Here is a 27,145-nt window from a genome sequence, read left to right on the forward strand (position 1 = left end):
GAAGAGATAGCTAGTTCATCTGAGCTTTCTCCACTTTTTCATTCGAATGGGGCCCTCAATAAATTGGATGATGCCTGCCCAAAACGATGAGAGTGGATCGTCCTTACCCAGTGTACTGATTGGAATGATAATCTCTTCCAAAACACCCTAAGAGACACACCCAGAAATAATATCTTACCATCTATCTAGTTATCCCTGAGTCAGTCAAGTTAGCACATAAACTAACCATCATAGGCTTGTGTGTATCAACAATGGAACAGTGGAAGCCACCACAGGACTTTAAGGGATATAACACAACTCTATTATTATTTTAGAATATTCTCTCTTTTTATAAAGGAAAGGCCAAATTGGAGTTCAAACCCAAAGGCAAGCAGACAAGTTCTTCTAGAAGAAATGCCTAAGATGTTAACTGCAGTAGTGCCTTTGGAAGAGAAAGGAGAGGTTTGTTTGGGAAGATTTGAATAGCACTTCAAAATATATTGAGGTGGAAACACAAGGGTAAGCAAGGAGTCAACAGTGACTTCCAGGTTTCTGACTTAGCCAACAGGATGATGACGGATGCTGGAAAAGGAGCAGATCTGTAAAAGAAATGAAAAGATTGGGAAGAAAAGGAGCCAAAGGGTAAAGCCAACATAGAGAGAAGAACCAAGCAAGACGAAAAGGGAGCTGGTTCAATCTGGCAAGCAAGAGCTGTCCTGGAAGCATTTCAGAGAAAGATATCAACACCTGATTCTCAGATTTTATTTCTCTCCTATAATTGTCTCCTCTAATATATCATAAGAAACTAAAGAAGAAAGCTAAGATAAATGAACCCATCAATGTGTATTTTATCCAATCCCATTTCCTTATAACCACGAACCCAATTTTTTGTATCCCTTTCTGATCATAGTTTGAGGCCAAAGAAGAGAGCCTTCAGTTTTCCTTTTGTTTTTCTGTGTGAGGCCAGCTGGTTCACAAGGAGACCCGACTTTGTGTCCTGGGATTCCTTAATGCCAAGCTCTAACTAAGTCTGGGATATGGCAGCAAATTAAAAGCATCTGCCAATTTATTATAGCCAGGTTTTGGTGAGACTTCATATTGAGACTTTAATTCAGAGTTGCAAACTGGAGACCAGGAGCCAAAAATGGCTTGCAGGCTTTTTTTTTAATCTTGCATATAGTTTTTAGAAATATGAGTTTAGAGACACCAGTATTCCACAGTTCTCTTGTTTGCAGCCATTTGGGTTTTCTACCTTTCCTTAAATATTAGTTGCTTATTTTCTTTTCCATATATAATAAGAATCCTAAAGCATCCTGAATATATTAGTCTCAGCATGGATAAGCACACTGATGATATAGAAAAAATGGTAGAAAAATAGGAATGAGCTAAATCCCATGTTTGTTGTGCTAATTCTTTTCAGTTTATCATTGAAAAGAGGAAAGGCAACTAATCACAGCACAGATCGCTGGAAAGATCGAATCGGTCCAATAGATGGTGATATTTCTATGAATATAGCTGATATTAACATTCCGATACTTCATTACACTGACAAAGATTGCAATGAGAACAGACAATGGTGCAAATTAATCTATTCTTCTGACAGTATATAATGAGAATGGGATGTGGTTTAAAAAATTAAGCCATTCTTAGTACAAATCTCAAGATTGTAATCTCATGGTCTCTCTCAGATACTATACACTCTGGTGATACATCATTGAAAAGTGTCAGTTTAACAAAGAATGTGTCTTAGCTCTTGCAGGGATGGTAGAACACATTTGCTTTGTCTCACCACCACCTGGCTCATTAAAAACAATAGAATAGAATCAAATGTGGTTTTCAGAATACATACACACAGTCAAAATTGAAACAAAAAATATTCTGCCATTTTATCTTGGTCAATACTAACAAAAATATTTTGCTTTATTGCTCTCCTTTTTCTCTTTTTAATACAAATGCCTACATTTAATTTTATAAAGTAGAAAACAGTAAGAGTTAACTTTAGGAATTCAGAAGCTAATACCAATTTGTTCATAAGCAGGGAATACATAGTTTGCCGTAGAATTGTAAAGTCATCCCCACCACAGTGGTCATGTTGCATTGTGAGCTGGGCCTGATGGTAGACTAGGTAGGTTGTAATCTTTAAATTTATGGTAATTCAATGTCAAGTTTTACTTGATATTCACACCCAAAGAATCCAAAAGCACTACAGATTTTTGGTGATCTAAATAGAACAGAGAACACACAATGATGTTTTTTGACATCAAATTCTCTAGGTGTGAACTGAAAGCTATCAATTCAACTCTTAGATTTGTACGTAATGATAATAACAGCAACAACACAGCTAGCACTTGTTGAGAGCCAACAATGTGCTGGGTGTTGTATGGATATTTTATCAGTTAGTCCTCATGATTTAGGTCCTGTTAGGATAAAACACGTGCTCGAGGTCATAATAAAGGTCCTCTTAGGATAGATAAGACACATGCTCAATGTCACATGTTAGTTAAGAGGTGTCATCAAGGCTTAAATGCATGACTGTTTGTCCCCAGTGCACTGCGCAGCACCATTACACTTTATATTTCCTGCTTCATCTTACATGCAGTGAAATTATTACACACAGAGGCAAATTGGCTTAATTAGGATCTCCCAGAGAGTTTAGAGCAAAGCCAGAGAGAAATTAGGTCTCCAGATTTCCCTATTAAGGGCATTTCTTTAATGTGTTATAGTGCTTCCATTTATTGAAGCTCCTCACCAAATTTTCTGAACAAAAGACAATGTTATTGACTGAATTGGCCACCAGATCTCAATACTTTACCTGATTATGTTGTAATGTAATATTAAAGTAAACATAATATTCATCCTATAATGTTTCTTGAAAACTAAGCATTGTGCTGTTCTGAAAATGCAATGAGTAATTAATTATTCCTAGTCATTTATGTATATTCTCATTCATATATTCACTAAATATTTACCAAGTCCTATTAGAATCTGTATTATTTTCCAGTGAAGGGACATTTTGAACTATCACTTTTACTTATTCATTTAATGCATACCTTTTGAATACCTATTAATTGCCAATTATTGTGCGAGGCAGAGATACAATCATGAAAAGATGTAGTGCTGGCATCAAGGAGCTTGTGATCTGCACACAGAGGAAAGAAGTAAATAGGCAATACAGTAGAGTATACGGGGTGCTATAATAGTATAGAATGCTAGAAACATAATAAAAGGTTACCCAGAGAAAGCAGATTTAAGCTAAGGTCTAGAAAATAACAGACGTTATAAAGGACAAGAGGCTAGGGAAGAATATTCTGGGCAAAAGGAATCACATTTTAGAATTTACAATTGAACAATAAAAAGCAGGAGAAAATCTACTCATTTATTAATTATCTGTGCATTTGCCAAATTTTACCAAAAAGAATAGCACCATATTTTTTTTCTTTACTTATTATACTTACATAGAATACTTAGTACATTCTGATGTATGAATAAATGAATGAAAGTTGTCACATTTTGTTTTGGTTGATTGTTCTGTAGCTCACTGGTCTATCTCTTTTGAAAGACAACACCAACAAATTTCATTCATTGTTTTTCTTGATAAAGTGTTGATAAATAATGAAGAACTTGAATCCACAAATTGATTCCATGGTTACATAGATCCTTGAGGTTGAATCATAAACTTGTATTTAACTCAGGTCTCATTATTCAGGATAATGGGAGTGGGAGAACTCTATCCTGTAGAATTGTGCTGTTCAATATGGAAGCCACTAGCCATGACTATTTAAATTTAAATTTATTTGAATTTAAATTAAACAAATTAAAACTTCAGTTTCTCAGTGACGCTATCCACATTTTAAGAGTTCAGCACTCTTATGCCAACATATTGAACAGTGCAGAAGAATATTTTCATTGGTTACAGAGAGTTTCATGAGAGGTGTTTTGCTCTAGAAGCTAGTTTTAAGGTTTAATAAACTATATTTATTTCAGAATAGTGTTGAAAAATAATAATTGCTCAATATATAGTAGTTATTTTTAAACTTAGTTTCATTCTCTTTTAATGGCAAAGTTTTCCTTCTGAAAGTAGAAACCAACATTTACATATTTTTGTAATGATCAAGGCAAAAATTTGATGAATGAGCTGACAGTCTCATTCCTGAATCTGTAGTACCAGAAAATTTCCCAGCTGTTCATATAGCCTGGACACATAGACAAGACTGACAAAACCATCTGAAGGTGACAAGTTCCAATTCCATGACCCCTCATGTTGCACTGCCCACTTTCTGGTGAGGTGATAATGAGTAGTATCACTGCCAAGAGTGCATAAATCAAACAGGAGAAGGAGATGCCAGAGCTTTGCAGAATCTACTTTGAATAATGAAGAATTAAATATCATTCATCTTAAACTGATTTTCCAGACACAGTGCCAAGAAGAAAGCAAGTAACTTCATACACTTGATATCTAAATCTAAAAGTCTCAGAAGGGAGATGATTGGGATCTGCATCTGAGTTTAGCTCATTTTATGCATGGTCCCTTTCTGCACATTAGGAGACCTCTAATTAACTTAAATATGTTCACTAAACTGGTTTATGTGTTCATAGTGGTACCAGCTTAGAATTATTCGAATAGTCATAAGGTAACAGAGTGGAATACAGAAGATTAGTGATCATTAAGCAATAGTTTGCTTGTTTGCTTACTGTTTTACTAATTCTAAAAGGAATTAAAAATCATCAAGAGTAATCAATGAAAAGATCAAGCATGGCTAAATTTTGTGACATAAAGGATACATTTGGTAAGTAGTAATGTATGTGATAAGTAACAACACAATCTAAACAAGAGTGATGGATATATTTGCCTCTCAAACTAGTAAAATATTTCCCTGGTGCAGATATAATGATAACTCTCATACGCACTTGCTATTCAGAGTATAAATTAATACAACTGTTTGGGTAATAGGTTATCAGTATGTACCAAAATCTTTAAAGTAGTTATGCCCTTCAATATATTATTCTCATCCCTTAATATGTCATAAAGTATAATTTATGAAATAGAGAAACAAAATGAAAAAAGATATTCTTTGAAGTATTTGGAACGACCTAAAATTGGGAATGATTAAGCAAATCACACTAAATGCAGAGTCATTAAAAATATGTTAACTTAGAGTTTTAATAACATGAGAAATGCTTAATTGCTTAACCTAATGCTTTAAATTAGGAAAAAGGAATTACATAATTGTCTATCAGCATAAGCTTCCTGATACCAAGAATATATAAGAAATTTTCAAAATATTTTGATAACCGTTGCCTCTGAATGATAACATTTTTTCTTCCTTATTCTCTTAATTTCCTTAATCCTTCTCTTAATTTTCTCAATTTCTGCAAAGAACAAGTGTTAATTTCATTAGGTGGTAATTCAGAATAATCCATAAAGCAAAATATATTTTAAGTTACACAGTTACACTGCATGAAGTTTCACTAGCTCTACTGGAAGTAGATGGATAAACAGAATTAAATGGGAGTGGATTTTGGTGGGGGAAAATTAGTGGGTATGGGTTATATCTCAAAAGTCATTAAGCTACTGATATATGCTTAAAATATGAACTAGAAAACAGGAAGCAGCAATATACTGGAACTTTATTCTCCCACTGGTGAAGAACAGTGTTTCTGAGAAATAAACAATATCATGTGCTCAAAAAGCATGAACTTTGGAACAAAAGGCTATACCAACTATTAGCAATACTTAAAATGTTTATTAATTTAAAACTGTCACATACATATACAATAATATCTACCTACTTTGGATGGTTAAGAAGATTCAAGAAGTGTGTGTGTGTGTGTGTGTGTTTGTGTGTGTGTGTATCTACCATGATGCCTGACAGAAATTTTTTTTAATTAAAGTAGCTATGAGCTTGGTTTCTAAGGTAGCATAGAATTCACTGCTTGCAGAACAGAAAACTACTGAGCAATCAGGAATCTACAGTGAAGTCCCTAGAATCGTAACGTAGTGATGCACAACTAGACATGAACACTATTTGGAAATCCATATAAGCAGGCAATATTAGAGAATTTAATCAATGAGTTGTATTTGCTAAGACAATGGATTTGAAGTGCCTAATAGAGTTTAACAAGTAATAACTAGTTTATAAATATTAAAAATTAAAATTTCAGAATCTTTGTATTAGTGATAAAATTTGAGTTTAACTAAACATCTGTTTTTCCAAAGTAATATAGCTGCCTTTAAAAGTACAAAGTTCAGCATTATCCCATGGCTTGGTAGGCAGAATATAATCTCTTTAGTCTTGGAGTTATGACATCATACAATCTTTTCCAATCCAACTTTCAGTCTTTGCTTCCTATAACATTATGCACATACTTTGTACTTAAAGCACTCTAAATGATTTGCTCCTTCAATGGTCATTTGCTCCTTTAAAAAATTTCACTTCTCCTATTTATTGCCAACAGCCAAATGAATGAACAATTACAAAGACAGACTATAAAATAATCCACTATTTTGTTAAAAGCACAGAGGAAAAAAACACAGCCTAGAGGTCTCTTTGAAGCTCAACTGATGTTATACAAACTGATTTTTGATGACTTTTTGTGTGTGTATCTGTTCCTGTTTCTTGATATAAATATGTGAATTTCAAAACTGACATGACCCATTTGTTTTGCAGCAGCTGCAGCAGCAGACATGGCTTACCACCATATTAGGCCTCCCATTGGCTATTCCATTCCCAAACCCATATCATCTTTGCTGATGCGAGGGTGGAATGCATGTCCTGAAGTGAGTAATTTTTATGTCCTCTTAGAAAATGTGTTATGGTCAAAATCTGTCACAAATAGTGTAACTCCAAAGTCTACTTCCAGGGTGTATTTTAAGACTGTCAAGGCAGAAAGACTAATTTGTCTTCTGCTCTTTAGTCTCTAATTGCCTCAAGAAGTCTGAATAGCTCATATTTCTTTTCTGCTGCTCTCTGATTTTGAAATGTTTCTTACAACTGATTAGTAAAAGAGAGACCAGGGTATGAGAGATGACTCACAGTCTTATCTCAGCTGCAATTTTATTAACTATACTTGAGCCACACTTAGTCTTTTTCTGACAAAAGAAATTGGTACAAGATGGATTTGGGTTGGCTTTTGATGCAAAGTAGGCTTTCAGGCAGAGACCCAAGGGAAAGTAGTCTTCAGGAGCACTAGCTCAAGCTGTAGTAATCAGAAGACCTGAGTCCTAGTCCTCTGTTACTTCTCTAAGTGATTGATGATGTGGTTAATAACACAGACTTAGAGCTCAAATGAAGAGAACAATGCTATGGAAAGAGTAAGTAAAAAGTAAAGGAGGATATTTAAACAGCCAAAAGAATATTTTAAATGTGGTCTTAAATCTAAGAGAGTAGAGGGGGAATGACAGTCTATACCTAGGAAAAAAATAGCAGACCATTAGTCTCCATAAAGTGATTCTTCTCACTTGTGTGCCATATCAGGTGATGTCTACTATTCTCAGAGATTGACTGAGGTGGTCCTACAGCTTCTCTCCTGGTGTTACAGTTCAGTCGTGTGTCCAAGAATTCCTTGGCCAGTTATTTTCTTATAAATAAGGATTTATTGAAATCCTTGTGTCTTGACATCAGTATATCCATTGAGTCTTTTCCTTTGAATGGAGGGTACTAGTCTGTGTTCTTCACCCTGGAAATTCTCATACAAAAAAAGCTTAATGGCTTTCGTTTGCCAGTCCAAATAATCGTAGTTATTGTTGTTGTTTTCTTATACAATCTTGTTTCTGATCAATCCTAGACACTTTATCACTCTTTGACAAGGGAGCCGATAAAGTGTGGCTATTATTATTTCAGAAAGTACCTCAACAAAGTAAAATGTCCACACATTTAGATAGAGAAAACAAGTTTTTTATTCTTTTTCTAAAGGCAAACGCCTCCTTTTTCGAAAGGTAAAATCCAAGTCATTATCCAATCCCACTTGAGAGCACAGAAACTCTTATGAAGAAAATAAAAGTTCTTGTGGAATATGGATTGAGTATTTCAGATAAACTTCTGACCAGTCCTTCTGACATGCTATAGGCTAAGAATCTTCTCACTACTCTATGCTCCATAGAACATAGAAGCAGGGATGATGATGACAATGATGATGATGATGATGATGATGATGATGATGATGATGATTACCTGTTTTGTTCATTGGTATCACCCTAGGACTTATCACCTATTAGATGCTTTTTTTTTTTTGCTGAGTAAGTGAACAAATACCACACTTGCTTGTCAATACCTCTAGTTCCATATCTAGATTTTGAGATCTAGGAAATTTTATCTTGAAAATTATGTGAGTTAAATTAATTTGGCAAAACTTGTCTTTGTTTTCAATATGAACCTCAGGCATATATTCTCAGGATAAATGTGTCAAGCACCCAATACAGATGTCCCTTCTCTCTGTATAAAGAGAGTTGTACCAAAGTTGCACATAAAATACCCATCAAGGGAATCTTTTTTATTTTATTAACTAATCCCATGATCATAGATAAAGGACATGTGGAAATTTTCATTTGGAGATAAAAGCAAATCATTGGCTTATTCTAAAAGCATGTTTAGGGTAGAATGTATGCCTCAAGCAAAACATTGGGAAATGAGAAAGAGAAATAGTAATAGGGCTAAAGGAGGACATTATTAAAGAGAAATATATATATAGGAGGCCCAAATAAATTGCTTAGTGGGAACATTGTGGGGCTAAGCAGTGAGTCTGAGCTATAGTGATGAGGTTCAGGGAGGAAGAGAAAGAGAAAACACATTAGGAAAGCAAATCTCCAACTTTCTGGCAATGTCTGAACTTCTCAATTCAGTCCTGGCTTGGCCTTGCTATCCACCTCCCACTGTAAAGTTGAGCTGTTTCTGTCATCATTATGTCACCCAGCAAGGTCTTTACCATGTCAGTAGACTGAGTGGTGAGAAAAAAGGGAACAATGAGATAATTTTTATTTTCCTTCAACAATTAATTTGAGTTCTTACTATATACTGTCCAATGAAAGGGGCTGAGGATTTAAGATGCATGAACTTTAAGGCCAGTAGTTATATGGAGATTAATTAAAGGCACATATTAATGATTCTACAGTTAAAGCCAAGACTAAAGTAAAAAAGACTTTATGGTAATTCATACTAAAAGAATACTAGCAAGTTGGAGATAGCATAGGTTAGGGAAAATTTCCCATAAGAAGTGATGCTTGAGGAGAGATCATAAACCATATATAGGAGCTTGCTGAATGAAGGGTTAGTGAGATAATAACCCAACTCAAGCAAGGAGGACATGTACAAATTCATTGGGAGAAAAAGGACAAGGGACCTACTAGTTGTTGGAACATTGTAACCACTGAGAGGTTAAATTTATGTGACAGATATCCTTTGAAACAAGTTCTTCTTTGGATCTAAGACACTAACATCATGCTATCCTGTTCCTTACTTTCTTTACTAATTGTTCTTTCATATCTATACTTTCCTCATTCCTTGAATTTGAAACCCAGTATTTTCTCATATATGTATCTTCTTAGTCAAGAATCAAATATGGAACACAGAGGACAGTGAGAATACCAGTCCTTTGGAAGTTGTTAGAAAGCAATGTGAGGTCCTTTGGAGGTTGTTAGAAAGCAATGTGAGGTAGAAAAGAATCCTGATAGAATCATATTTGGAAAGCCTTGGAAACCTGAATGGGAATTTGGACATGAAGTTATAAGTAATCTATTTTTGTCTCTAAAGCAGTGAAAATATATAATAAAAGTAATTTTTTCAAAATTTATTTGAATTGGATATGAAGGGTTTATTGACTTAGAATTTATATGTAGTTTCTATAAAGAAACAAACATTGAATAATCTTCTGGTGTTCATTGGAATAGCTAAACCTTTTTTTCTCAGCATGTGAGCAGGAAAATACATACTCCAGATTATCCAGGATTGTTGTTAAAAAGAAGATTCTGGAGCTCTATCCTAATTCTACTGACTGGTATGGAGCCTGAGACTGCATTTTAACAAGCACCCTAGTCATATGTGCCCCCCAGAGTTGGGAATGACTAGGTCAAAACTGAAGGAAAAGATACTGAAGTCAGGTCAGCCAATCGTGTACTGTGTTACAGGGATCCTGCTAATTGGAACACAGGGACCACAATGACAACCGTGGATTTGGGACCAAGGGTAACCCTGATAACCATCTCAAAGGCAGCATCATAAAAAGGTGAAAGAGTGGATTTCAGAAATGGAAAAGAGGAAAATGTCTAGAACTATCATTGGTGCATTCTGAAAGGCAGCTAGTAACCAAGAGTAGGTGTTGGCCCTTACATATCAGGGATACTGTTGGCAGTGAGGAGAGAGAACGAAGCTAAGCACTCTATGATAAAAGGATAATGCTTTAAAAAAATAGAAAGAGAAAAGTAAAGACAGCAACAGAGAAAAAAAGTAACCTGATCTACAAAGCTGGGGAGCTGGGGATTCAAATAAGCTTGTCATGCAGGTAGTTGGCACAGATGCTCTTCTCACCTTAAAGGTGCTTAAGAGAATGAAATGGAAGCAGGGAAAGCAGACAGATGGCACAGAGTTAAGCTCAGGCAAAGAGGCCGAATAATATGACAGGGGCAGGATTTGAAGTTAAAAGCAAGAGAGTTCTGAATCTTGGTGAGAAAAGAGGAAGAAGGCTAAAAATTCAAATTGAAAACGTTAAGTCTTTTGCTGACAATTTTGAATAGGAAGGGATAAAGAACATAGGTGGGGCATGTAAGCAATATGCATATTGTTCTAGTAATCCTTTAAGTTTTATAATACCACATGTAGATATAAAGATACGGAGACCTGTACAGAAACAAAGAGAGAAGTTTGCTTCCTTTTAAACCTTTTTCTCCCCTGGGAAATGTGAAATATTATAACATTCTATGCCATGAAAGTATGCTTTAAACATTTTACTGGGGCATAAATAAAATTGTGTGTGCTTATATTTTTTGAATAAATGTGTCTTTAATTAAAAGATGTTTATTCTGCTATTGCTTTAAATGTAATATTTATAAGCACATTTAATTCCTGTGCATAAGGAGGAGTACTCACACAGAACAATAGAGGCATGCTAAACTCAGGAGATCAAACCTTGAAAGCTACATGCCAATGGATTATTTAGTTTTTAAAATCTTAAATTAATAACAATTGGCAATAAAGCTCATTAAAATTCCTTTTGTTCAAGATCCATTGTGTCGAACTTGAAGCCCAGTTTGTTCTTCTGAAGCTGAGATCTCCACCTAGTGGATTTATAGGAATTTGCAGAATTTACAGAAACATCCTGCTATCCCTGGAAATCCTTAATTTTTTTTCTCAGAGAAATAATAGCTTTTAAAGACTTCTACTTAAGATCTAGGATAACTATCAACAGAACAGTTACAAAACCACAAAATATGCTGTTATACATATCAGCTAGACTACAACTAACAAAAAAACTGAAATTTTATTTTCATATCATAATTAGGAAAACAAATTGGGCTCAAATATGAATATATAGTCATCTCTGTAGAAGGTAATACTGTAGTGCCACTAATTAAGATTTTTATAATAATTTCCATAAAATAAACACTAAAAGTACCTCTAGTAAAATGCTTTTTAAATATCTACCCTTTAATTTGAGGCTTTTTATTTCTTTCAGTGTTTGATTGCTTTTCCAGGACTGGGTAAAACTTTTCTTTCCCATTTTCCCATTTGTTAAAAAAGCCTTCTCAGTAAATTGTATCAAACATATTCTGTGGCTCCATCTTTGATTTTTTAAATTATTTTCAACTGTGAACTTCTATTGATAACTAAGAATTGCTGAGGTTTTGTTCTCCAAAATAATGCATTTTAAATGCATACAAAGGCTAGAGGGTGTTTGTGTGTCCTTTTGAAGAGAGCTAAGCTAGAAAGTGATTATTATTTGAGTTATTTTGTTCACTTTGCTCTGCTTCTAAAGGTGATGTATTAGCATATTCAGCAGATGGTGGATGCGGTACAGGTTTTGGAACAGAGTTTTCAGCTTCATTTATTCTGCTAGGAATTAGAGGCACCTCATTTTCTGGCTCAAAACGAATGTCTTTTAACTCTGGTGAGAGAGGAAGCACTGCATGTCTCTCCGCTGCCATTTCACCTTCTCTGTGTGCACTGCTATCTTTATCTGGCTGCATATTTTGAATTTCTCTCAAATCGTGCATATGACTGTTAATTTGAAGATCTGCTTCACTGTGAGGTATTCTATTTTTGGTTTCCTGGGAATTTGTGATCCTTGGATCTTTAACTGTAATGGTCTCCTCAACAGAGTTTGAATCACAGAAAACGTGTTTTTCACTTTTCCCATTTTCCCAAGTTTGCTGCCCTCCGATTGTGATGCCCTTTGAGGTCATTTGTGTGGTCCAAATGAATATACTAGAATTGGTCTTGCTTTCATCAAGTATACTTTCCCCTTCTTTTTCTACTATTTTTATCTCCAGAGCTTCAGTGCTGTCATCTCTGGGCAATACATGTGCGCTGTCACTTCTTTTTTCGCTACTATTGGTTAGATGCCAAATGGCTTGACTACTAAGAGTAGAAGTACTGATATCCTTGGGAAGCTCTCTTCTATTTTGGTGTGGAATAGAATTTGTCATCATAAATGGTAGGTTGTTCTTGGACTGTGTCCAGGGAATAAGAGAGGAATCATAAGTTTCTGTGTTAAGAAGATTTTTCCCTACTTCATTTCCTTCCTTATCCATAATACAACTTTCCACAATTGGATGTGATATTTTGGGTTTTGTCATTAATGTTTTTTCTTCATTTTCAAGTTGTTTATGACTTAAGTTTTGTTTCTTACATTGTAAAATTTGATTTTGCTCTGAAGTACATTCCTTGTTGTAAGTGTCAGTCTTGTAAACACTTAGAAATTGTGCTTGGTTTCTCATGGACCGAGGGGACTGGTTTAGCTCACTGGACTTTGATTCGTTCTGCTCCATGAGCTCTCTGGACTCTGTTGCCCCTTGATCAATAACTTCCCTGGAATGCTGAAATGGAAAAATGTTATTTCCCACATTTTCTGAAGTAGCTGGTGAATAACTAGAAACTTCTGGTTGTAGCTGAGATGTACCTTCCATTTGCTCCATTGAGAACTGAGAAAGTGAGAGCCCGTGCTGGACATTCTGGGGTGTAGGCTGAGGCACAGTTGATGAGTTTCCATTAGGAACCTGACCAGTTGGGTAACAGTTGCCCTTTACAGAGCTCTGGTTGCCTGTAGACAAATTGTTAGCACTGATGAGAGGGGCATTTTTAGTACTTCTTTTGTAAGTTGAGGTCTGCTTCGGGGCATGTTCAAGAAAAAGCATTTTTGGAGTCAGTTTAATATAGTTGTCACTCTCTGACTGTTGAAGGAAATCTGCAGAAGACACAAGATTTATCTTAGTTTTTTTATCAGAAGTTTTGGGGAATGTCTTAGGAGGTATCACTGCTTGTTTACACTTTCTGAGGAGTTCTGGTGAAGATTTTTCTGGATGGACTCTGACTTTTCTAAAAGGACGTAAATTTAATTTTTTCCTTAAATTTTGTCCTTTAATTTTCCCTTTGTGACCAGATTGTTTGATTCTCTTCTTTTTGATAATCTGTGACTCAGTAAACCATCGTCCTCCTTTGCTTGTTTTGAGATCCAAGGTGGTCAGCTGATTACTTTGATTTTCCTGCTGTTTCCAGTGTGTTGATGTTTTGGGTGATTTCACCCACCTTTTTTTTCCTACTAAGTCAGGATTACAATAGCTAACCCTCTTTGGGGAATATGTTTTCTTGTATTTTCTTGTTAACCTTGATAAATCTGTGTTATTCTCACTCATAAGGAATTTTTCTATTGCACTGTTAATTTGGATTTGCTCTTTCTCAGACTTTGAATGTTCTGTGCAACTTGACTTCTTTTCTTTCATATAATCTTGAAATTGATTATATGGTACATATTTACAGATAAGGGAGTTCTTTGTCTGAAAATACCTGGGCTTGCTCCATTTTAACAGTCCACATGGGTCATCATATTTTGGTCTATGTTTGCATAAGATCTTTTGTACATAGTGCTCCTCAGGCACACAGGGCTTGGGTGATGAGCTTGTAATAAAATGTCTCTGCCTGTGAGGTTGTAAGCCATTGTCTTCTTTTTCTATTGGAGGTTGCCATGATCCATTTGTTAAATGCTTTTCAAGAGTTTCTCTTGCCAAGGCTGAAGCGGATGTTGCATATCTTCTTCTAAATGTGTCACCACTGATATCTGCTGAACAATAAATGCAGGATTTTAGCACTGGGCAGAGTTTTAAATCCCTAACCAAACAGATGCTTAGGAACCTTATGGAAAGTGCAAAAATGACTCCTCTGATTATAACAGTTCTTGAATATTCCCTAATTTTTAGCCAAATCCACAAAGGATATTTGGCGGTTTGGTATGTTTACAATGGCATTCTTTATGGCCACATTTCAGTCAGTGTGAGGCTGATTTAGAAATTGTAGAAATAGAAATAGAAATATTATCCATAGTTGTACATCTTTAGTTGTTGGTTAGGTTTGCTTTAAATATGAATAATATCTGAATCCTTTTCAAATGGCATAGTAATTTTTTCTGCATTCATTTCTTTTTTGAAACTCAAACATTAGAAAGAACATGGTTATGTTCAGAGATCAAAAAGAAAATAGCCTAGACAACAAAAAGGGAAATGCTTGTTGGCTCAATAACTTAATTCAATATTCATTAAATATTTGTTAAATAAATAAGAATTTTGAATTATGACCTGGTTCATGTTACCTCAGTCTCTGCCTGGGACTTTTAATGGTATAGGTAAATATAAATTAGTGACACATATTAAATAATATTAATTACATATTAATATAGTTAATTGAGCATATACTAAAAGCTAGGCAATGTGCTATTCTATATGCATTTGGTATGTATCTCATTTGATATTTTACAAGTTATGAGTCCTTGAAAATCTCCTATTACCTTATAATATTTATAGACAAAGAAGCATGTTTGGAGAGGATGATGTTTTCCCCCAGTCATTCATGAGCTAAGTGATATGGCGAGGGCTTGAACCCACGTCTGTCTGACACTAAATTCTTTCCTCTTACCCATAATGAGTATTGAATTTCAAGTCATATCTTATTGGTGTGCTTTCTCCTATTTTGTGAAATGGTCTATGTAAAGAAAGAAGAAAGTATTTGTATTCAATGACAAAAAGAAAGAAGTGAATTGTTATAATTTGGATATAAAGTATCCTCTAAAAGCTCTTGTGTTAATGCAGACATATTTAGAGGTGCAATGATTAGATTATGAAAGCCATAACCTAATAACCTAATCAGTAGATTGATCAGTTAATGTTTTAGTAATTTGAAAGAACATCTATACTGGGTGGAAACTGTAGGCAGGTGGGGCATGGCTCAAGTAGGTGGGTCACTGGGAACATACCTTGAAAAAGCTCATCTTCCCTGGGGCCTCTTCCCTTCTTTCTGCCTCCTGCCACAGTGAGCTGAGCAACTTACCTCTACTGAGCCCTTTGGCCACGATGCTTTGCCTCACCTTGGAGCAATGGAGTTGGCCAACCAGAAGCTGAGACCTTTGAAACTCTGAGGTCAAAATAAACTTTTCCTTCTCTAAGTTGTTCTTCTCAGGTATTTTGGTCACAGAGATGAAAGCTAACTAGTATACTGACTAAGCCCAAATGAGTATCCAATTATAATCTAAGATCTGCCATCAACTTTGTGGGTGGCCTTAGAAAAACTACTTACTCTCTGGGTTTTAGAAGGTTGGAGCAGGTGGAATTGTTATGCACATATATGAATTATACTGAGAAATACATCTGTGCTCTTTATCAGATTCTCAGAGAGTTCTGGAAATCAAAGATAAATAATAAGAACACTTAGACTTGATCATCTCTAGATTTCCCCCTCCCCATGAAAGTCTATAATTCTGCTTTCCCAAGTTACTAGGCATAAACATAACATCACTCTCTCCTCACTGTCTTTTATTCTGGAGCAAATATAGCCTTGGCTATCTTCTCCTCAGCTACCAGGCCTTCATAGCTCCAATACAATCCCTGGCATGAAGCAGAATTTCAGTAGTTTTAATAACCTGGCAAGCCAATGTCTTCTGTGTAAAACAAGGCCCAGGGTTCTAAATAGTTACGAACCCACATTTTCTTCAGTATAGAAGTTTTCCACAGAGAAGTTGAAGGCATTTTAAAGTTAAAGTGGAACATCTGCCTAAGGTATGATTCTGTTGAAAGGCTAAGTGCTTCTTTCTTTATAAAATAAACCAGTCTTCTCTGGTTTCTGTGGCAGATGTTTCCTTCCTTGGCCATCTCTCTCTTGAGTCAAATCATCAGCCCCCAGAACTGGCAAGAAATGGAGCATGAGGAATGCAGTCAGATGAACTCACATCCTGCCTTGTGCCACATAGGAAATAATATACGGTTTCATCCTTATCCAGTTGTCCCCAAATCCATTCTTAGGGCCAGATCCTGGTGGTACAAATTTGTTGATACAGCACCTCTGTCATTCATATTCTGAGAAAAAACTCTGTTGTAAACTAATTCAAATAAGTGACAGGAATCTCTTTACAGAGCAGCTGTCAAAGTTTTATCTGCAGAGCCCGAAAAATATCGTCTTACTATTCAGGAAGAAAAAGGAAGACATTTAATTCATTGCCACCACCTAAATATTGACATCGCCCATGTACAGTGGGTAGATGTCATGGCCAGATTCACTTGGCTCCCAGCATGGGACAATGAATTAAGTCCTGACTTTCTCTGAACTGGGAAGTTATCATCCTTGACAGCTCAGCAAGCAAAGTATGTTTCTTGACATCATTCCCGAAATGAATCACTAGCATTAGAAGGCCCATTCTTCTAACATGTCATGCCCTGGGAAGGTTGCTTACTGCAGAATTGACATTAGAGCTCAGAGGATATTGGAATGAAAGCTAACAGTCACTGTCCCATAAATCTGAATAGCACCATTGCTATTTAAAATAGTTCTTTTTTTGCTATTTCTTATTTTCCCTCTTTCTATTTTTTTCTTTCTTTCTTTTTTTGGGTAAACATTGTTAAGCGTGTGGGTCTCAAAATTCACTTCCAGTAGACAAGAGATGCCCACTTAGCTTCTGAGAGTGGGGTGCACCTCACCCCAAACACACACACAAACACACACGTTCACAGTAGCTTCAGATCTTTAGAAGAGGAATAAACAGTGATTTTTATAGCATTTTCCTGTTGAGGAAATCAAAAGAGTTTCTCTCCAGAGGGAATTAAACAGAGTGGGATTTTCTTAAAACAAGACAAACTCACCTATTGTTCTTGTTACATGCTGTGGCAGGGTATGAGATTGGACTTCTCCAGGCTCAGGATTCCTTAGCTTTTCAACTCTTTTTGGACAATATCTTGTAACTAAGCCTGCATCATTAAAAACTGCCCTATTCCCAGGAGGATCTGAATATCCTGTCTGCAGCAATCTGCTATCCAGGCAAAAGAAAGTGCTGTCTGCCCCATGGTCCTTCCCTTTCAAGTTTCTAAATGATCCGTCAGGGGCTGTGGACTCAGAGGCCAATGTTGCTTGATGGCTGTTTTCCTGTAAAAGTGGCATTTCCTTTCTGGACCCCACAATGGACATGACCTTTATCTCGTTTTCCTGAGTTAAGTGGCAGTTACAGTATCCCTTAGCGTGGTAATTTCTTGCCTCATGAGCACACAGGGATTCATCCAAGGTTCTGCAACAAAGGTTTTCTGATGTGTGTTCATTTGCTTTGCCTTGTTGGAGTTTCCAGTTAAATACAACTAAACCTAGGCAAGTGAGACCAACAGCTCCTGTGACAAATAGAGAGACCATTAAAAGATAACATCATAGGAAGAGACACATAAATCACCAAATGTGAAACCCACAAATATAAAGGTTAATGGCTTAAAGGGCATCAGAGTGAGTGGGAAGTCCATCACCATTTGGAGAAATATCAGGCCAAACAGAAGCTATTTTAATTGACATTGTTCTGCTTTCCAGTTTGGATTTTTCTTTATATATATATATTAAAAATTATAACAACACCATCTGGAATCTTTTTGGTAAAAAAAAAAAACAAGAGCTTTTAAACAGACTAGAATTCATTCAAAATAGAAGAATTCTTGCATTAAAATTATTTTTCTGCCTGTGGGAAACCAATTTAATTCCCAACTTCCTATTTGATAGTTTCATAGTTAATAAAAATAAGCTGAAATTATCATATGCCCTCTAAAACATCTCATGTACCCTGACCTCATCCTCCTAAAAGATAAATTGATGTAATATACTATTGCCATATTTTAATCATCCTGAACATTCACCACCACCCCAACTCTTTGGCTTCCTATCAGCAAAAAGACCAAACTTCCCTGACACTTAAGAGTCAATGCAATCTGGTCATTGCCTCCCTTTCTAATCTTATTTTTCATTATTCCTCACATTCAAACACTATATTGCAAATTCTTTAGTTCATTAAAATTAAAACATACTTCTTAGCCTCTGTATATTCTCTTAGTGATGCTTATAACACCTTCTCCTATCTCTGCTTATTTGGACTTTATTTATCCTTTAAACCAGTACTTCCAGATTTCTTGGTGCTTTTACTGATTTTTCTACCTTGCAAAGATCACTCACTTTTATAAACTGCCATAGAAAAATGAATAAGATCTGATCTCCGATAGATGGGTACTGTCATTTGTGGGCTTTGCAGGCATAGCTTGTCCTCTGAGGAATATTGTAAGTGGCCATGTTTCTCAAACCCAGGTGTAGACTGTTACAGTTTGGGGGGAGATTCCCCCAAAAGCTCATGTGTGAGATAATGCAAGAATGTTTATAGGTGAAATGATTGGGTTATAAGAACCTTAACCAAATCAGTGCATCAACCCTCTTAAATGGGTTAACATGTGGTAACTAACAGGAGGTAGGGTGTACCTGGAGTAGGTAGGTCACCTGGTTTGTGCCTTTGAGGTTTATATTTTGTCCCTGGTAAGTAGAGCTTTCTCTGGTTTCTGGTTGCCATGACCTGAGCTGTTTTCTTCCTTCTCACCCTTTTGCCATGATGTTCTACCTCACCTTGGGCTCAGAGCAAAACTATGAGCACCAAGCAAACGTTTCCTCCTCTAAAACTGTTTTTGTCAGGTCTTCTGATCACAGCGATGCAAAAGCTAACTGAAACACAGACTAACCTCTTTTTCTTCTTTACTTTGCCCCATCTTGAGAAAGGACGCTCTCAACCGCCTAAAAGTTCAAGCCAAAGTTTACCCGTCTACCACAGTGATTTCCTTTGTTTCTTAAAATTGATGACAGAATAATGTTTCCATTCCTTTATTTGTCTGTTCAATGTCTGTTCTCCCATGCTGGAAGTAAGCACTGTCAGGAAACAGACATTTCAGTCTTGATGAACGTTCTATCCTCAGTGCTCACAACTCTGTCAGAAAGGTATTCTAGAAGTTTGATAGAATATTCTTAAATAAATGGAAGTAATTCTGTTTATAAGTTCTGATAATGAAAGCACTGGCTGATCAAATCATAAATCCCCAAAATGGTGATCAGCAAAACATCATGTCTGTAGGACTAAGAAAATCTGTGTTTGAAGCCCAGTCTACCTATAGCTGCTGTGTGATTTTGACAAGTAAGTTTCCTCCTCAGGAAATAAGGACAGTGAATAAGATGATCACAATATTCTAGGCTCACTGATTGGCAGTACTATGCTTGGTTCTCTCAATTGGTGACAATATTAATGTGATATTTTGAACTTGAAAGGAAAGGGAATGTGTTAGGCATGATTGTTTCATTTCCTTTTTTTTTTCCTGTTAAAGATGAAGATTAAGGAGAGACAATGACAGTTTCTAGTGAAATCCTCCAATAATTGTATAGTTTACCAGATCTAGAGATATTATAAACCCATTTTAACTTATTTTATAACGTGCTCTCAAAAATGACTATAATATCTTAAAATAATTTAATCTTAAAGTTCTCATATTTTCTTAAAGTGGTAACAAAAATTAGATCATAACCATTTTATTGCTGCATCCTAGAGTATGCATTATTCCAAACAAAGATTTGATTTGGGTTTTAATGTTAAAAATAAGTGAACATATTCCTTATTTTTTACATGGAAAACTCAGAATTCAAAGTGCTGTTATGACACTTTTCTTGGGTATTTTCTAGTATCTGAGAGCCTTAGTTTTCCTCCTCTCTTAAATGGGGATAATACTACCCAGGATTAAATAAATTATATATATATATATATATATATATATATATATATATATATATAAAAAATATGTTTAATCAGCACTTCGATACAGTAAAGTTTGAATTGTGGGATTATGATTACTTTTGTGTTAGTTTACTGTTGTTATGACAAAATACCTGAAAAAAATCAAATTATAAGGAGGAAAGGTTTATTTTGGCTCTTACTTGCAGAGGTCTCAGTTCATGATTAATTGACTATTGTTTTGTAATTATATCAAGGCAACCATCATGCCAAGTAGCATGTGGGGGAGTGAAGCTGCTCACCTCATTGCAGCAGGGAAGCAAAGAACAAGAGGAAGGGTCTGGGATCACAGTACCCACTTCAGAGACATGTATTCAATGACCTAATTTCCTTCCACAAGGCCCCACCTCCTAAAGGTTCTGCCCTCTCCCATAGTGCTATAGGCTGGTGATCAAGCCTTTAATATATGAGCCTTTAGAGGACATTTAGGATCCAAACCTTAACCCTTCTGCTGTTGCTTAGGTTTTACATTGCTGTGTTAGGTCTTGCAAGAAAATGGTAACAGAAAAACATCCCTTAAATCAATCAAATATTTTGAATGTGTGATGTAAATATTAAAGTAAATAATACAGGAAAGATGGATCTAAGTTTTCTTAAAGACATGCATCAGCCAGTAACATACAAGTGAATATAGCCTGATTATAAGAGAAACCTTCTTCTCTAATTGTGCCTAAGTGGTAAAGACCCACTCATTCTCCTTCTGTTGACATGGCACTCAGGTGTGGTCACTTTCCTTGGTGAGAGAGCAAAAGTTGCACATGAAGCTTGTAGTCAGGTTGAATGTGCTAATACATTTGAATTTTCATTGCCAGGGGCATTGTTTCTATTACTACTGCTACTACTACTACTACTACTACCACCACTACTATTATTATTATTATTTTGGTCCTGGGGATTGATTCCTTACTTAACCACTAAGCCACATCTGCAGCCCTCTTTATTTTTCATTTTGAGACAGAGTGTCCCTAATTTGCTCAGGATCTTGCTAAGTTGCTGAAGCTGGCTTTGAACTTGAGATGTTTCTGCCTCAGCCTCCTGAGTCACTGGGATTACAGGCCTGCACCATCACATCTGGCCATTGTTTATATTTTCAAAGTATTCCAACAATTATTCTGAGTTGGCAAAAAAAAAAAAGTAGCACAATTAATGATAACTTCTTGTGGAACCATTGCAAACACATGATAGCTTCATGAAAATTTTTTATTTACTAGGTCACAGGATAATAAATGTCAAAATATTAGTGTTTGGTGCTAAGTATTTACTGATTGGTTTTAAATTCACTGAATATGATTATTTATATTCCTTGGACTTATCACAGCTTAATTACAGATAGAGAAGAAAGTGCAATCATAGACAAAATTATAGTTCTTAGTCTTTTTCCTACAATCTAGAGGCACACACAATTCACCACAATTTCACTTCATAAGAAGAATAATCTTAGTCAAGCAAATTGATATTTTAAAAAAAGGAATCTGTTTAAAGAAGAATCCCTTAAAATAATAGTATATTTATTAATTAATTAATGAAAAATACATTCATATAATAATTTTACACACTAAAACCAATATGTCCATAATCATCATGTTTATAATTTATCAGAATGTATCCATGTATATTAGATTTCCTGTCACTTTGACAAAATATTTGGAATCTTCTAAAACTTGTATCCTTCTCTATACTGATAAAAAAAAGCTGTTAACCTAGTAAAATATATTTCTGAATATAAATGTAAAGGATACTGAAAATTACACTATTTTAATACACCAAAATAGCATTATATGAAACACTAATTCAATTAAATCCTGTAAGAAAAAAAGAATTCATGATCAAATCAGTTTGAGAAATGCTTCACCTTTTTTCTCCCATTTAAAGATTCATAATGTTCATTATCAAAAGAAAGACTGTGGGAACTGCTGCAATAAATAAGGCTATTTCACATTGTTTAACCTAGCATTTCCTAAACCTGTTGGAACCCCATAACTTAGGGCTTTTCTGTGTGCATTTAAGTGTGTTTTTATTGGAATATCTACTAAATATCTCCTAGATCTTGTATTCTAAGAATCACAAAAAGAAAATCTATTTTCTGCGCTATCACTTTTGTCATCTATGGTAAATTATTTCTTAGCACATATAATTACTGACATAGTTACACGGTTTTTAAAACAATTTATCTTTCTGGGAAGACTTGGATTCCATTACAGGTAAGTTTGATTACTGCTGGTGGAAGTTTCATTGTCAAGAAATGATGCTGTCTATTCTGATGAAAAGTGTAATGTTAGAAGTTTAAAATTTGATGTTCAATTAATAGACTGGAAGCCCGTTATCAAATAATTATTTACAACACATATTCAAAATACATTGATTTAGTCCTAGTCCTTTAGCATCTAGTCTTCCAGTTTGGAGCAACACATACACACACACACACACCCATACACATCATCATCATCATCGTGGTTACTCACAGATTGAGCTAAATAACTCAAGAAATCTCATTCATATTTGATATTTGACTAATAGCATCACTTTATATCATTCATCCAGTAACACATAGCCAATACATAAATAAAATTTTAATTATTAAAAAAATCAAGAATTGGATATTATCCTTTCTCATTTGAACTGGGAAGGTATAAGCCAAGTTTATGAAAGAGTTGGATAAACAGAAGTCCTAGAAGAGCCTAAAACAGGAGAAAAACCAAGTCACTTAGAGTCAGATAACTTCCCCCAAGTCATACAGCTTGTAAGAACAGAGCCCTTGTTCTTAATTCAAACCTGGGTAATTGAACTACAGAACTCATGCACTAAACCACTACTGTACAACCCACTGTAGACTAGGATGTATGTGATCATCCTAATAGCATCTTCTTGTGAATCTGGAAAGGCCCACTACTACACCACTATAACTTGACACACAAGTGTGATGGCCTTGAGTGAACAGTCTGTCTCATCAGTTTTCTAACCCTGTCTCCTAGTGGCATGTACTTATACTTATTGATAAATGGAGGATGATGGAATGCAGCTATTATTCCCGCATTACAGACAAGAAAACTGAAAACTAAACAACAAGTTAACTTTCTCAGTATTATAATGCTACTTAAACTGAGAGCTCTTGAATTCCAGGGCACTTTCCTCTGTTAAATAGCATCTCTGAAACAGGAATTCTTGCAATCTATGCCAACTCAGCCAGCATTTTTCCATGTTCAATGGCAACCTCTCCTTTCCACAATCCTATCAGATTACCCCAGTTCCCCGAGAAAGCCATCATTGAGTGTACTTCAAGAATATTCACAAGAGAAAAAAGAAGCTGAGGGCACACTTCTTCCTGGCATACCTGCAAAGCCTAGGAGAGTCAGCAGAGCCACATCCTGTCCTGGAAGGAGGGGACGTCTGTCCTTTAGAACCAGAGTGAGGTTGGGAGGCTTGGAATCGCAGTTGGTCTCAGACAGCTTCAGCACACTCTTTACAGTGGCCATGGCTGTGGGGGATGGCTGGCAGTTTAGGTCCTTGGCATTCCTGAGTGTGTGAGCAGAGGACTTAATGTAGCTTCTTAGAAAGTGGGCCAAGGGGTGGAGATCACAGGTACAGCTCCATTGGTTCTTATCTAAGCTCAGAAGGATTAACTGCTTCAGTGGAGTAAAAACATCTGGCATGTGGGCCAACCTATTTTGGGAAAGGTTCACTTCCTGTAGTTGAGGCAGGGGCCGGAAGGCACCCTTCTCAATGTAAGAAATTAAATTGTTAGATAAATCCAGATGCCTGAGACTGTGGAGATTTGTGCCTCCAAAAGAACTAACTGTGAGATTAGTGATCTGATTGCCATCCAGCTGGAGTCGGGTCAGGCCCCTGGTGTGTCGGAACCACGCCCCTCTCAGGCTGTGGAGAGCATTGTTGCTCAACACCAGCACCTGTAGGTGGCGGAGCTTGCTGAAGGTATGATCTGCCAGGGAGGAACTGGATATGTGGTTGTGCTCCAGCAACAATGTCCGCAGCTTTGTGAGGCCATACAGGGCATCTTCCTGAACATCCTTGATGCTGTTCCTGCTCAGGGAGAGCAGGGCAAGATTGAATAGGAGAGACAGATTTGCCCTCTCCACAGAGGAGAGGTATCCATCAGTGATGATGAGAAGCCTCGTGGTCACAGGGGCTGCTGTAAGGAAGAAAAGCACAGACTAGACACTGGATATCCACAGGTGGGAAGGGAATGGGGAGTACAGAGGAGATACCCTGTGAACAACCTCATTACCTGGGTAAGAACAATAAACAAAATGAAAATGATTCTCTGACTTCTACATTTAAGGGGAAACTGGCTATTTATCAGAATGATGGATTTTTTGTATTCTCTGTTACTATGACATGTTTATTTCAGAAACATAAACCCATCTGTTCCTTTTGATGCCAAAGTTAATTCATTGTTTAGGATTGTCTGCATTGAAGGCATTTTGAAGGTGGCTTCTTGGGCTTCCTCCCTCAGAGGGTGTGTACTGATCTGCACCAGCTCTGCTTCCCCAGTCAGATTCACCTAAAAGCCAAGCTTGAGTCTGAGCCCCTAAACAGTTTTCTGCTAGCAATGTATATTTATGCGGTGAAGTCAATCATCTTCTCTCTCAGACATAAAGGTGTGGGTGGGGGAAGTGAGCAGGAGCATTGGTTTTTGCTTTTTAGCTCCAGGCTAAGAGTTGGCAACTTGGTAAGGATCTATATTCTCTCCAGACAACCCGAGGATGTGTCAGTGGGGTTCTCATTATAGTCTGAGCCATCTTGGCCTCCTGTCTTATATCTGTTCCCTCCAATGAAGTCCATCATGTGATGACAGGTGGTACTCAGGGCTTCCAACTGTTAAATCCCTTCACCATAATCACCTCAGAGCTATCACTGCTCTGTCATTAGAAATCAAAGCGTTTTAACTCAATAAAGATGTATTATAATCAGGAGTTATTATAACACATCTTTATCATGCTAAAATTGTTTTGACTGCAAATGACAATGTCATAGGAATAGAGGAGTCCATTGTCCCTGGGAGGTCTACAGGTGATATTAGAACAGTCAGCCATGGGGGAAGCAAATCACAATTCCCTTAGGAAATTCAGACTGCATAGCTAAAACAAAGAGATTAAAAAAAAAAAAAAAACTGTAAAAGACAAAGGATTCTCAGAGTGCTTTCTTTTGGAAGAATTGCTTCTATCCCTGAAGCACATGCAAGTTGAAATTGGGAGTGTTTTGTTTTGTTTTTCAGCATTTGTTATTGATTCTTTGAATTCTGTTAATTCTGGTCAGTTTGACATTTTGTTCCGTTCATCATTGTTTTTTGATTAGAGATGGAGGAGTGTTGTTTTGTATGGGTCCCCAGTCTTTTAGGGTTTGTCAACTCGGAATGAGAAGCTGTTATTTCTGTCAATTACTTCTTGCCTAGAACTAGACAAAAACTCTACTACTCACAAGTCATCCATTTACTTCACTGTGTTTGTGAGATCTAACTTCACACTTGGCATCCTGTGAATGAGGAGCACATAGAAGTGCAGCAATGTAGATGAGAAATATTTGTTTCTTACAGACATCAACTATATCAGATCACACACAAAATAAATGTGGTAAAGTCAGGAAATGCATTTGAAAGGGTGGAGTTTAGTGTGTAAGTGTTTTCAATACTGATAGTGAACAATATATGCATAAACTAACCTTGAAGCCTCTTTCCTGTGGGGAATGATAATGTCTATTTCTTCATTCGTATAGTCTTGGGATTTTAGAAATGAAAAAAAAAATTATCATCTTTTACCCTCTTAACTTAGGCTCGTTTCTGAAAATTTTCCATTGGCAGAGCTTATAGCTTGTTTATCTCTTCTTGAATATCAGGATGTAAATCACATTCTCCTCAAATTTGTTAATAAGGTGTCTTATTAAATTGTTGACTTAAGCAAGCAATATGTAATGAATACAGGCAGTGTATCTTGTTAGCATTTCTACAGCTCATTTACCACCAATAAAAAAAGACCAGACTTTCAAAATGAGATGCACTTTGATAATAATCTGTTTCACGGGTACATCACTTAATCTTACTAATGCTGAACAATTGCAGTTCAGGTTTCTGATTCATTTGTATTTTTTTTCAGCTGGTGGTAGGGTTCAAATCTGTACAAAATATGGACAAAAATAGAATTACAGTGATCTATTTTTCTTTTTTGTTTTAATGATGTAGCAGCATGAAATGGTGGTATTCTTTTGCAATAAAAATGTCTCAGTTATCTCTGAAGGTCTTAAAATACTTTTAGTTGAGACCACCAGGAACAAGAAAATAAAATAATGTTACCAGTCTCTTTAATTACTGTAAAAGGCCTGCTCTTTAAAAGGTTACCTCTTTCAGGCTGAGCACAGAGAGCAGTCAGTACAATGAAAAGCATGGCAATGAATTTGCCAGGTACACCGAACACTGCTTTTTAGAGTTATTAGTTTTATTACCTACTATATAGGTTAGCTGGTGACAGAGGGTTACATCTTTGGCGCATACCACACAAGATGCAGGGCAAGCTGCTGCCACCCGCAGCAAAATGGCAAAGAGAATGAGCCATCCACCTGAAAAGAAAGCAGAGGGCAATGCACGTCAAAATGTTGGCATTTATTATTCATGATTTCAGTATATACAGCTCGTAAGGCATTTGATGATTTCTGCTTTTTAATGAGCATCTTGGTGTTCTTGTAAGATGCCAGGTAAAGGCTAGACTCTTTATTTTGCATAGAGTTTAAAATGAATTGTTAAAGCATTTGATCATAAATTCAGAGAGCTCACATCCAGGGTGTATACCCATTAGTACAGATTACTAAACAAATTAAGTTATTTTACAAAACACTTTACAATGTGTAG

At 36.1% G+C, this 27,145-nt stretch overlaps 2 protein-coding genes across 2 annotated transcripts in view; one reads left to right on the forward strand and one right to left on the reverse strand.

The window, feature by feature from the left end:
* The window catches only part of Tnni3k (TNNI3 interacting kinase), a 291,075-nt gene that overhangs the window by 198,350 nt on the left and 65,580 nt on the right, over positions 1–27,145 (forward strand). The window contains exon 21 of the mRNA XM_071617944.1: positions 6,648–6,757. Coding sequence (XP_071474045.1) covers positions 6,648–6,757 — 110 coding nt within the window. The remainder of the gene's footprint in view (positions 1–6,647; positions 6,758–27,145) is intronic.
* Lrrc53 (leucine rich repeat containing 53) lies at positions 11,885–27,089 on the reverse strand. The gene is made up of 5 exons (XM_027922559.2): positions 27,071–27,089; positions 26,743–26,856; positions 23,621–24,436; positions 17,306–17,821; positions 11,885–14,241 (listed from the first exon to the last, which is right to left on the reverse strand). Exons 1-5 carry the CDS (start codon positions 27,087–27,089, stop codon positions 11,885–11,887), a joined length of 3,822 nt encoding a protein of 1,273 aa, XP_027778360.2.

Source organism: Marmota flaviventris, chromosome 10 (assembly GCF_047511675.1).
Source record: "Marmota flaviventris isolate mMarFla1 chromosome 10, mMarFla1.hap1, whole genome shotgun sequence".
NCBI lineage: Eukaryota > Metazoa > Chordata > Mammalia > Rodentia > Sciuridae > Marmota > Marmota flaviventris.

Excerpts from the sequence above, each read along its gene's own strand:
- Lrrc53 (XM_027922559.2), bottom strand. Across the intron at positions 17,822-23,620 it reads GACTCTCCTAGGCTTTGCAG|GAGCTGTTGGTCTCACTTGC; the intron begins GTATGCCAGGAA and ends TATTTGTCACAG. Across the intron at positions 14,242-17,305 it reads GCATGTAACAAGAACAATAG|ATATCAGTGGTGACACATTT; the intron begins GTGAGTTTGTCT and ends ATTGTTCAGCAG.